The 12,509-nt window shown below is 39.8% G+C and overlaps 2 protein-coding genes across 3 annotated transcripts in view; both read right to left on the bottom strand.

The window, feature by feature from the left end:
- LOC148082674 (solute carrier family 22 member 13-like) lies at positions 1-5,690 on the bottom strand. The gene is made up of 8 exons (XM_087788334.1): positions 5,667-5,690; positions 4,301-4,558; positions 3,269-3,339; positions 1,906-2,022; positions 1,692-1,812; positions 1,542-1,636; positions 1,322-1,477; positions 1-4 (listed from the first exon to the last, which is right to left on the bottom strand). Exons 1-8 carry the CDS (start codon positions 5,688-5,690, stop codon positions 1-3), a joined length of 846 nt encoding a protein of 281 aa, XP_087644460.1.
- Positions 5,417-12,509, bottom strand: part of oxsr1b (oxidative stress responsive kinase 1b) — a 37,132-nt gene continuing 30,039 nt past the window's right edge. The window contains exons 11-19 of one of the 2 annotated variants that reach the window (XM_087789909.1): positions 12,327-12,449; positions 12,090-12,167; positions 10,450-10,485; positions 9,981-10,157; positions 9,128-9,177; positions 9,000-9,052; positions 7,945-8,013; positions 7,798-7,862; positions 5,417-7,371 (exon numbers count right to left, since the gene is read on the bottom strand). In XM_087789909.1, coding sequence (XP_087646035.1) covers positions 7,297-7,371; positions 7,798-7,862; positions 7,945-8,013; positions 9,000-9,052; positions 9,128-9,177; positions 9,981-10,157; positions 10,450-10,485; positions 12,090-12,167; positions 12,327-12,449 — 726 coding nt within the window. In that variant the 3' untranslated portion in view covers positions 5,417-7,296. The remainder of the gene's footprint in view (positions 7,372-7,797; positions 7,863-7,944; positions 8,014-8,999; positions 9,053-9,127; positions 9,178-9,980; positions 10,158-10,449; positions 10,486-12,089; positions 12,168-12,326; positions 12,450-12,509) is intronic. The other variant, XM_087789910.1, reaches the window with a different exon arrangement.

Below are 12,509 nucleotides of genomic sequence, written 5' to 3'. Positions count from 1 at the left end.
CTATCTAGAGGGAAAGGGTTCACTAGTCAGCTCTGTAACTACCTCAATGACAACAACCAATTTAAACTGTTTGAGTCTGGTTTTATGGAACACCACAGCAGAGATACCGCCCTAGTAAAAGTTAGCATTGACCTGCTAATGGCCTCTGATCAGGGCCGTGTTTCCGAACTTGTTCTTCTGGACATCAGTGCTATATTGACACTGTTGTCGAATACATTCTTCTGCAAAGACCAATAGGCACAAGTGGAACTGCTCTAAACTGGTTTAGATCTTATCTATCAGACAGAAAGTATTATGTACATATCAACCACCTCTCATCGACACACACTAAGGTCAGCTATGGTGTCCCACAAGGTTCTGTTCTTGGTCCAATCCTATTCACAATCTTTATGCTCCCACTAGGGGACTTGATAAGAAGACACTCTATAAACTTTCACTGTTATGCTGATGACACCCAACTGTATTTGTCAAAAAAGCCAAATGAAAGAAATCATCTAACACAACTAGTCTTGGTGTTACAGATATCAAGGCCTGGATATTGCAAAACTTCCTTTTACTGAACTCGGACAAAAATAAGGTTCATTGTGTTTTCTTCTTTTTCGTTTCGTCTTTACTAATTTTCGAAGCGTGTATTGTTGCCATGGAAACCACACAGACCTGTAGTCAGAGTGATATTTTCAGTAATCCGCTGATGCTGGCTCATTTGATAATGCTCTAAACATCTTGAACAGTCCGATCTATTTATTTGTTCATTCGTTCATTGTCTACCGCTTTATCCCTTACTGGGGTCGCAGGGAGACTGGAGCCTATGCCAGTGTCATAGGGCGAGAAGCAGGGGACACCCTGAACAGTCTGTCGCATGGCACAAAAAGACAGACTACTATTCACTCACACTCTCATACCTATTGACAATTTCCCAAAGTTCTCAATCAACCTCTGTAAGTTTTTGGAATATGGGAGCTCCCAGAGTAAACCCACGCAACACGGGGCAGTCCAATCTATGTGGTGTATAAATAACCTTTACTTACTTACTTAAAGTAATTATTGAGAGGCAGACCCATTCAGATGAGACTACTAAAGGCCTATGTGTGAAATATACGGCCCGCCAGTGCTTTGTGATGATTTGACAATTTAAGTCACTTAATTTGAATTGATTTTAAACTGGTTGCTTCAAATGATAGGATGTTTTTCCAAAGCTAACTTCCAAATGTCTTATTTTTGAGCATTTCATTAATTCATTTCAAACTTCATTGCCCACCAGTTGAAATAAGAAAAAATAACCTTTAGGAATGGCGAGAATTCCCAGGCAAACAACACTGACAGAGAAGGTCTCCTTCCAAAGTAGCCTATCAGAGGCAGGATTCCGGAGCGAGCAGTGATCTCTACCAAACCAAAGATGAACTGAGTGATGTAGATGTTTAGACCAAATCCACCCACGTTCAGACTGAGTCCATAATACATCAGACTCGTACCAAACCTATCAGTGGAGTGAAGGAGACTATTGTTACTCTACTTGAGACCAGGATGCAGGTTAAACTCACCAAAGGTAGCTCATGATGAAGGCACGTTTCCTCAGAGCTGCTATTCTGAAGATGTCGACCATGGTGCCTTTTTTGGACGTGCCCTTGTCCTCCAGCTAGAGGAATCATATTATTACATTGACTGATGCTTTTTGAAGTTTGACAGCTTACCTTCTCCAGGAGATGGTGTGGAACTGGCTTCTTGTTCACCTTGGCTGCCCTGCTAATAATCCGTATGGCCTCCTCCTTCCTGCCCTGAGTGATGAGCCAGCGAGCTGACTCAGGCAGAACCCTAGTGGTCACCCACCAAACAAATAAATGTTACTCCATTGATAGCTGACAATGTTATGGGTGAGTACTTGAGGTCGTCTCAGAAGCAGCTGACCAATAAAATATACCCAGCACAAGAACAATAGGACTGAAAAGAACTATCTGCAGGATCCTCCAGTCGCGGATTAAGTAGGCGACGCCGGCCAACAACATCAGTCCAAGAGGGTAGAAACTTTACAAGCAGAAGAAACACAAGTTGAACCTCAATTTCATCAGACTGATTTACAGTAACTGTGAACAGTTATACAATAACAGTAATTAAGTAGTTCTTTAAACAAACAAGAAAACGCTTATTTAAACTACTATTTCATTTTTGTGTAAGAATGTTTTGTAAGAAGCATCAGATCCATCGCTCTTTAAAAAAGACAACTAATGCTAGAGTCACACAAAAATTGGAATATGTTTCGGTGTTACATTTGATTTCCTATGTTTGCATAAAAATATTGATGTCCTCTAACAGCATTGGCACAACACAAGAGAACCACATTCACTGATACCTCCCTAAAACCGCCTGTCGATAACACACTTCGTTCTTCTCTTATTTGTGAACAAGACCTGAACATACTTAAACTCCTCCTCTTGGGGCAGGATCTTATCCAGACCCAGAAGGCTCCTTGTACTGACTGAGAACCATAGACTTAGATTTGGAGGTGCTGATTTTCGTCCCTGCCGTTCCACACTCGCCGGCAACCTTTCCAGGGAGCGCTAAAGTTTACAGTCTGATGAAGTCAAAATCAATCGTAAAAAGGATTGACCCAATCCCAAACCCACCAAACCCAACCCCCCTCACGCCCTGCTTTTGCCTAGAAATTCTAGACAAAGAGAAGCCCCGACAGAGTCCAACCCCAGAGATAGAGGAGCCCACATCAGTGTCTCCTGACCCCGTTTCTTCCTAAAAAAAACATGTTGGTGAGATTAAGAAGTTCAAAGTATTCTTTTCAATGATCAACAAACAACAAATTCCAGAAAAGAGGTCAGCAGCCCACCATCGCCACTGTAAAAATTGTCGACAATGCACTGCCTCGCCCTTCTGAGGTGCCTGATGGCTGTCCAGAACCAGATACCACTGAGGCTGCAGCCCGCTTGGCCTACTGGTACCTGTTAGCTGCTTTAAGAGATCCAAAGGCCTAAGCAGCCCAAGCGCCTCTTTCACCAGGCTGTATGCATTCTTCACTGTTGGGGTCCACCCACAGGTTTTGGAATTCCACCACGACAAGCACCAACCACTTTAAGAACCTAGCTCCCATCATCGAGGCACATGATTGAGGCACAGGACATGGCCCATTCGGACTCAATGTCCCACCACCCTCTGAGGCATGAGTTGAAGTGTAAACAGGAGACTCACAATAAGCGGGCCCTCAAAACACATTTAGCTCTGCCAGATTGGACAACTTCCCCCACTATTAACGCCAACTCACCAGCAGGTGGTGCTCGGTTGACAGCTCTGCCCCTCTCTGTGCCAAAGTGTCCAAGACAAGTAGTCGTAAGTCTGACGACACAACTACAAAGTCAATCATTGAACTATGACTTAGGGTGTCCTGGTGCCCTTGATGTTTCACAGCAGGATTAAGGAATCACCTGTTGGGGCACTTCCTAGCCCCCCTTCCTATGCATTCAAAAAAGCTGTTTGGAGTATAAGCATAAATAACAGTCAGGATCCATTCTCCCACTTCAAGGCGAATATAGGCTACACTCTCGTTTAACGAGAGAAAACCTCAACAGACAGGTACTGAGACTGGGAGCAATAAGTTTTAGGACCCTTGCTCGGCTCTTCTCCCTAGTAGTAACTCCCAAGTGTAAAAGTGTCCAAAACCCTCTCAAGAGTACTGGTTCCAGAACCCACGCAATGAGTCGAGGTGAGTCATCCTGAGAATCTCTTTTTTTAAGCCCCCTCACGCAGGTGGTGAGTACATGGGAAGGGGACCCATGTTTCCTTTTCAGACTGTGCCCGGCCAGGCCCCATGGGTGTAGGTCCGGCGACCAGGTGCTCGCCATCAAGCCCCACGATGGGTCATGCTCCAGGGGCACATCTGGGCAAGGGAAACTGTAGTCCATTAATCGTTTTCTTCCTAAGTTTTTTTTAGCTACCCTTTGTCGAGTTCCTTCCCCTAGATCTGTTTGCCTTTCCCACACAAACCTCTCCACCAGGTCAAGGTGGTAGCTTGAGGAAGGAAAAATATGACAAATAAATCAACATTTTAGCACTTCAGACTGGTATTCATACATCAGTGATAGATAAACAAAAAATAGATTTAAAAATGTATATATTTCAAACATACAGCATCAAGGACATTACTGGAAAATGGCAACAATGGAAATATGTAACCCTTTTCTTGAATTTCAGAGCCCATAAACTGTAATACATACAAGACATAATACCTGTGTAAGTGTAAACAATGATGATCTCAAAAGTAGCCATGGTTTCAGGGGTAAAGACTGGTGTTCCTCACCTCGGTCACCAGACTGGAGGATCCACTGGGCTTCTCAAAATCCGATCCATTGATGCAGGCAGTCGTGATGTTGATGCCGTACTTCTCTATCGACTCCAAATCCCAGTCAACCGGCTCGAACATTCTACAGCTTTCATAGTTTCCATCTCTGTGGACTGGGATGGTGAGATTCTTCTGCCTCTCCTCTGTCAGGTTGGGTCCCTGGTTCAGGATCCAGTCAGTGTTGCAGTGACTCGGGAAGGTCAGGCCCGTGAAAATCTAAAGCAACAAAAAGACTTGGGATACATAATGCCGTGACCAAACTCCCCAATCTCTGTCAGGATCTCAGCAAAGGTGCTCATGTTTGGTCTCAAGATGTCTATGTCCTTGCTCGTGTCCCAACAGTCAGCTTCATCCTGGAAGTTAATGTATAATCGGACAGTCAGGATACCGAAGTTCAGTGGCTGGGTAGGTTCCCAGCCCGTGGTCAGGGTTTATCAAGCCCCTGGGGCTTCTTTTGAAATCTAATAGTTGCCAACTCAGCAGGATGTTCTTCTGTTATGATGCAATCTGTCCACCCTCAACTGAAAGCTTGACAATTTAGTCTATGGTTAATACTGCAGAGCTGATCATTGTGCCAATGAACAGACATGACTTAAGATGGCAAAGGATGAATATTTATCACTCATGAGTATTAGTTTCATTAGGAAAGTAGTTAAATATCACATGTATAGATATGTATAGAAAATGAGACATTTAAATGCATTAACATGATAAAATGGAATTCATGAATACAAACGTTTGGAAATAAATATATTATGAGAAAATAAAAAGGAAAAAACATGTAAACTTCATGTTCATTTTTTTGTCCTCTATCACCTCTATCAAACACATTGTTTTAATGGTTATTGTAAGTCTCTGTATAATTGTTGAGCTCAATGAACTGTGTTCTTTAAATCATATTAAACACCCGCACCATAACAGGTATAGTTTAATACATGCCGTGATGTAGAGGGTCAAAACTGGAGGTAATGCTTGGTAACATCTTAGATCATTCTTTTGTTTCGCAGTCAGTGATCGGCAGCAACGAGTCGTTTAGTTTGTTGTTTTATTCATATAGGAATAGTAGCCAGAGTGATATGCTCATTCTTTATTGATTAAAAATAATCAAGACAAACATGCTTTGTACACCAAAATGACCCAGAAATAGCACAAATGAAAGAAGGAAATAAACAAGCGGAGAATTCAAATATCTTACAGCCTCGACGAGTTATTGCCTAGACACAAGTGTTTGCAGGTCATTTGTTCAGTTGCTACAGCTCCGATAAGCTACGTTAAAGCAGCGACAGATGAGAACAAATCCATTAGTCGGCTACACGACACACACCTTTGTGCTCACACAGACACGCATTCTGTCCACGCCTGCACACATCAGAAGAATGGCACCAAATACTGAAGTTTAGAAACCGTTGATGGAAGCGTTCAGACTCCCTCACCTACAGCGTCACTTCCCAGATATCATCACCACATTAAGGCTACAGAGGAAGTCGGAATAGTTGAATCAGCGAGAAAAGAAGCTCTTCATTCATCCAGATATATGACATTTTCACATCACCAAATGAAACAGTAAAACCTGTTAGAGCGGGACGTGGGACCAGGAGATGCACATTCAGAGTGAAAAGATGTCGAAAGATACATTTTGGATGTTTACAATCTCAACATAGGAGAAACGAAAACCACAGATGTAGTTTCTGAACAGCCTTCACTTGGTTGGTTTCAGTTCTGTCTGTGGGAACCAGCTGCTTGTGAAATATTCTCAGGAAAAGGCAAAAAAAGAAAGAAAGATATGTCGTTGTTCTTCTTCAATACAAGTAAAGGTACATGAGCGTCACGGATCCATCTTCAATCAATTGCAACATACAATCAGGAAAATGGAGGTAAAACCCCCTTTTTTTTAAATAAATTAAAGGTTTAAGGTAAAGTTTTATATCAAATTATCACATATCTGTTGTATGATTTGGCTTCATGGTAGAATTTAAAGTAACTAATAAAAGAAAGAGACTATTATTAAGGAGAGATGTGTTTTTGTGAAATATTTTAAATGGGCTTCAATTTAAAACAAAACAGAGAAATAATGTTTTTTTTTTAATTCAGTAATATTGTCATATGTTTTTTAACTTTTAGAATCAATTGAATTATTTATGAAATCATCAGAAGCCAATACAACACTTTTTTTTAACTATATTTTTCAATTTGACTTAGTTCTTACGTTGTCACTCTAAAGAATTTTAAGGTTAGATGTGCATTTAAATGGATAAAAAAAACAAAAACAAAGACAGAAACAATTCACTACAAATGATGTCATCAGGATGTTAGATTTCATAATCAGATCCAGCAAAATAATGTAATTGTTTATTTTCTTCAAATGCTTTTACTTTATTCTCATCATCATAAACAATGTATTATGGATGCATAATTTAATCATCGTGATGCTGGAGCAGCCATAATGGGTCACTTAGGAAGAGAGTGTGTCACATCACATCAGCGCAAATCTGTATATCAGGGTGAAACATAAGTATCATGTTTATATGTAAAATAATCAAACGTACGAACTTATACCCCATTTGTACAGTTCAGACAACTAATTGCTCCATAATACGGGAGTGAACCCGCAAACGTGCAGCGAGTAGCTCCGATGGTTATAAGGCATATGTTTTAACTTGTCAAGGTTGTTAGTCGAGATTGTGCAAATGCTTCATATATTAGAAATTAAAAACACAAGAGACCGCAGGTTGTTGCATCCTTCTACACAAACACTGTAAACGTTCTTAAATCACCATGTTCCGACGTCAACACAGCGCCGCTGTAAAGATCCTATGGATGACACGCCGGTGTTGGTTTCTTTGGCAGTAGTGGTTTCTTTACAGCCATTGAAAGAAAAATATGCACTAAACTAGATCTTTTTTTTTTAATTTTCACATTTTTAGGCAAGTCACGGTCCCAGGTAGAAGAAGAGTTTAACTAATGCTGAGCTGAGCAAAGCCCATCAGCTTCACGTCGTCTGGTATTTCAGAGCCCTCGATACCTGAAGCCTGAGGAGGAGAAAACTAAATTAAAAATTGAACTTTTTCCAGCAAAGTTTTCTGTGTCTCACCAACCCTAGAACAACAAAAGCAGTGACACACCAAGTCTGTCCAGTGATTGACATACATAGCGATTTACAAGCATGCAACTGGATTTACAAATGTATGGGCGGATTGAAAAAAATGTAATTGTCTGTTTAATATGACAGAGTAGCATCTGAAGCCATCGTTCTAAAGAGGCCAGGAGAGTAAAAAAAAAGAAAACAATGGTCAGAAATAAGCATCGTTACATGTTGGGTGTCTGGCTAAGACAGGAACAACATCAAAGTAAATTGTTGATCATAAGTATGACGTCCTCCCATAATGTAGTGCAACAAGCGAAGCTCTCATAATAGAAGTCTTTAGACTGACAGAGACAACAGGTGAGGCACTTACCAGTCTAAAAGTGACATTTCTATTGGCTGGAGGCGCATTTACTATTTTGCTCAGATTTGCTGCAACTGAGAAGACAAAGTCAGTAAAATATAAATTGTTTGGATATTAAAATCTTAAAATGATGTGAACTTATAAAGGAAAACTCACCTATTAGTAAGTCTCTACCGTCCACCAGACCCGCTGACACCAGCTCCTGGGACACACCTTCTGCTGTGTCTGCGAAAAGATGAAAAATTTGAAATGTTTTTTCCCCACTTCTAGATAAAAACACACCAGCAGCCGCTTCAGTCTGGTGTTATCACTACAAATGAATGTATCACACAACCTTCAGGATTCCTGCAGACGCTGCAGATCAGCTAATGGACATTTAGTGAAACAAAGATTCTTCGGCCGAGTTGTTTTAATGTGCAGATGCTGCTCATGTAGGATTCAACTGTTTATATTACATTGTGACCCCTTTATCTCATATTTGTATACATTATTTTAGCTTTTTCCTACATATTTAAATTAATCTGTGCCTGATATGCTTATAATACACTGTAAAAGAGTGTTTAACATGTGTTTCCTTATCTAAATATTAAAACTATACGAGCTGAATAATTATGACAGTTCAAACTTCATTAGAGAAAATTTCTTGTAGGAGTTTTCCAGCTTAAATTTAGAATATGTATTTACATTTACTGATACATTAATTTTGAGAGAAACGCTTTTTATCTCAAAGTTGTAAAAAAAAAAAAAAATGTTATCAGCACAGATGTGGTGCAAATGATAAATTCCATGATAAATGTTTCAAAATTAGGTCCCAGGGTCAAAATCCACGGCTGCTTCTTTTAGGTGGTCCACAAAAGACTGTCGATCATACGGTATATTATGGTAAAAACTGAATTGAAATAATTTGACGTGCATCATCGATTCAAGAGGCTTTATTCAGTCAAATATCTAATATCACATCTTATATTGATGCCATGATCCTTGTGGCATGAGGTGCTGGAGGAGGAACATGGATGTGATGCTTAAAAAAGTATTTAATAATTAAAACCAAACACAGCTTTGCTGTTAAAAAACTGTGTAGAACATTGTTTGTTCCTCCGTTTGATGAACACATTTAAACAGAGCAGCAGCTGCAGTTCATAGAAATGGTCTAAAAATAACACGGAAGTATTTTATACCTTCCAATGTTGTACATCAAGAGTTCGACTTACCTCTGCCGAGCATGAACTCAAACCGGATGTCATTAAGTTCTTTCTTTGAATTCCTGTAACGATATGAAGCGCATGAGACTTGATGCCGCACACAGAGATAATCACGTCGTGAAGAAATAAAGTCGTACCTTAACCTTAATACCAAACTAATGGGCGCTTTGTCCGAGGCAGCTGAACCCTGGAAGATTAAATAGGGTCAATTTCATGAAGAATCGGATTTGATGTAGACACAACTTAATAAGGAATGAGTTTCTGGATCGAACATGTTTTCACCGGATTAAAATTATTGGAAAAAAGTCAACTTTTTTTCCGATTTTATAAGATGGTTATTTGTGGTTTTATGTCAACATTTAATAACAATTGACTATAGTCGATGTAAATTGTGTCATTAAAAAAAAAATCTTTATTACGTTCAGATTTGCTAGTCACTAAACCTCCCAGTAAAAACATGGGAGTGAAAAGGGTGTGTTGAAGAACCAGTGTCAGCTTTCATCACAGACATCCATCAAGCTTTAAGAATGAGGAATTTGAAGGAATTTCTTCTCTAGATTAATCAGCTAGAATCTAAGTGTACAGGTTTATTCTTTGAGTAAACCTGACTGGAGCAAGAATATTGAAGTGTCAAGAGTCACAGATTCATTCGAGAAAATACAATCTTGAAAAAAAACTAAAAATGTTCAGGTTATACATAAATAAATCAACGCAAAATTATATATACAAGTCTAGATGATGTCAACCTGTCCTTTCACTTTTTATCACTAGTTTAAACAGGATGAATGGATTTTACACCTGCTCTGTTCTTTGAACTGTCAATGGGAAACCACACATAAAATGAAATTAATTTCATCTTCCATTGCTAAGTTTCTTCCACTAATATGGAGGTAAAAAAAATCCACCAATTGAGCTCGCTCTGTGTTTGTTCATTAGCTGATGCTAGCTTAGAACATCTCTCAAGATACAAGAATAAACTGTGGAGCAGACCTGCGTGGCAGCAGCACCGGTGGACACTGCTGTGAGAGTTGCAGTCGTGTCTGTGGACTGAGAGTTGACTGGGGTGGGCTGCACTGGGGCTTGACCTGCAGTCTGAGGTAGATCTGCCTGACCGGAGGCAGGAGGCTGGAGTTGCCCTGATGTTGACGGCTCAGCACCTGGAAAAGCCTGAAGTAGAAATGCTCACCATTAACCTTTGTGTTATCTCAGGGTCAAGGTGACCCGGAGGCCCCAAAACAAATGTGTTTGTGGAATGTCTTTGTGTTGCTTCTAAATCAAGTTGAATGACCTCTGTCACTACATATATATTTATAAAAGCCAACAAGGTATGTTCTAGAATGTCGACTGTAATACTTGCTCTTAACTAGTAGTTTAAAAAGCTAAATTATGTTTCGTAAAAAAAGAAGATCAACGTTTTTGTGGAACCTTGTTATTGTCATAGACATGACGATCAACTCACCTCAGCATTTGTTGATCCTTCCTTCACTCTTGGTGACTGTAAAGCAGAGGTTTGAGAAATCAAGTTAAAACTTCCACGTCAATTGAAGACTTTGCATATTGAAGGACAGAACACACACAAGGGGTTAAAAACAAGGACTGGAAAGATAAAAACCTGCTCAAAGAGAAGCGTTGCTTTTTATATTGACTTTTATAATTGAACATTAAAAAGTAGAAGCTCCAATATAAACTCAATGGATGAAAGAATAGTTGTTTATTTTATATTCATACATTTACAAATATATATAATACATACTTAAAAAGTATATCCAGTGTATACACTGTCTTCTATTGGGCAGAAGTAGAAAAATAAGTTCTTAAAATACATTCAATCATGTTGCATATGTCATGGCAGTGAACAATATGTTAATGTATCATTAGTAATCCTAGAATATATTGGAAAAAATAATAATTCGTTGTGATTGAAGAAGGGAGATATTGTTTTTCCTAAATCATCTTGTTTAATACCGTTTCAGGATGAAAGGTAAAGAAACAAAGATCACACAGCAAGCAACAAAAATGGCCCAGCAGACCAAACTAGAAGAAAGATGGTGAAGAGATCAGTTCAAGATTTTGTTGCTGATTTGAAAAATGCACACTTGAACTCAGGAGCAGACACTGTAAACTGATGATGGATGGAAAGCCATTCAATGGCGGGTGAACTCCCCAAAACAGAGGAAATCAAAGTTATGTGTTCATTAAGGCTCACACGCTTGGTTCACATTTTTAGACTGAAGTGATTAATTCATTGTCATTTTCTTTTTTTCTCCCATAATAACCCAGCTTGAAATAAAGATTCAATATTCAAGTATTTAACTACAACACATGGATCTAATTTTCTACATGAGGTTTAAGATGAAAGATTTAAATAAAGTTAAGATGGTGAAAAAAAATCAATTAAAGCAAAGTTACATACAACATCAAATCTAAAACTCAGGATTCTATAAAAATAGTATATTGAACTAAAGTGACCGACATTGATCTGCAAACACAAGACAAGATCAAGTCCTGATAAGTGACAAGGATGATCCTGCATCAGTAGATAAATCACCTGCCGTATTCAACAGATTACAAGTGACAGATAGTTGCAGTCTAATAATGTGAACAACTGATGAAGGATTATGCACACGTTGCCGCTTGATTCTGATTGGGTGAGTTAAAACAAATGTTGAAAATGAAGAAATACAGATGGCCTCCAGGTAAGGAAATGCTCTCTTTGGTGAAACGCACAAAATGCTCGTGCGTGGACAGATGCTGAGCCGACTGTGTGAGAGATGGAACACATCGCAGTACTGTTGTCGAGCTGCTTCTGTTCTACTGTGTAAAGTTGAGGTATTGACCATAAAACCAATGCCTTCCACACATTGAACGTTTCTATATAGTTTGTTTTGTTGTTGGGACAACTTGTTATTGAACAACGTCCTCGGTTATATGAACTGTTGTGTTATTGAAATATGTGAGGGATTTTTGTAAATCATTGAACAAACAAGTGGTCGGACTTTTGAATGCGAGTCTCAATGAATAGACGTTCATCGCAGACTAGCGAGAGAATCCTTCCTTGTAAGGGGAAAACCATCTGTATTTAGGAGGCAAGTGAACAACCCTGGACGCCGGCAGCTCCAGTGGGTAGGAGAAGCGAACTTGTCGCCTCTGGGCGCCAACAGGCTTCGCCTGCTGCTCCTTGGCCATGAGATAGAACATAAACATGTGAGGGAGACTCAGTGGAGACACAGTGGACAAGACATGCTACTGCACAGAGAAGGACAACGTCAACAGAACAGGCAGGGCATGAGGAGTAACTACATGATGTTGATCTCTACGACTCAAACGTGACTTTACCCTGGAGGCGGCCACGGCTGCTTTTCCTTCCTCGCTTTCTTCGTCGAGCTCATCGTCGCTCCATTCCCATTCTCCGTCTTCCGTCTTGTGCAGGCGGCCGCTGGAGCCCGGGACTCTGCGTACCTGAGATAACACTCGCATGAAACCTTCAACCAGCAGAAGGGAGTTTTTGATTGAACACTT

This window comes from Callionymus lyra, chromosome 4, assembly GCF_982586985.1.
Source record: "Callionymus lyra chromosome 4, fCalLyr1.hap1.1, whole genome shotgun sequence".
NCBI classification, from domain to species: Eukaryota; Metazoa; Chordata; class Actinopteri; order Syngnathiformes; family Callionymidae; genus Callionymus; species Callionymus lyra.
This window is presented reverse-complemented; position numbering and strand designations above follow the sequence as displayed.

Coding starts and splice junctions, on each gene's coding strand:
- LOC148082674 (XM_087788334.1), bottom strand. CDS start 5,690: ATGCGTGTCTGTGTGAGCACAAAG. Junction 3,340..4,300: donor CCTCCAGTCTGGTGACCGAG/GTGAGGAACACC, acceptor TTGTGTCGTCAG/ACTTACGACTACTTGTCTTG. Junction 1,637..1,691: donor CACACCATCTCCTGGAGAAG/GTAAGCTGTCAA, acceptor TGATTCCTCTAG/CTGGAGGACAAGGGCACGTC.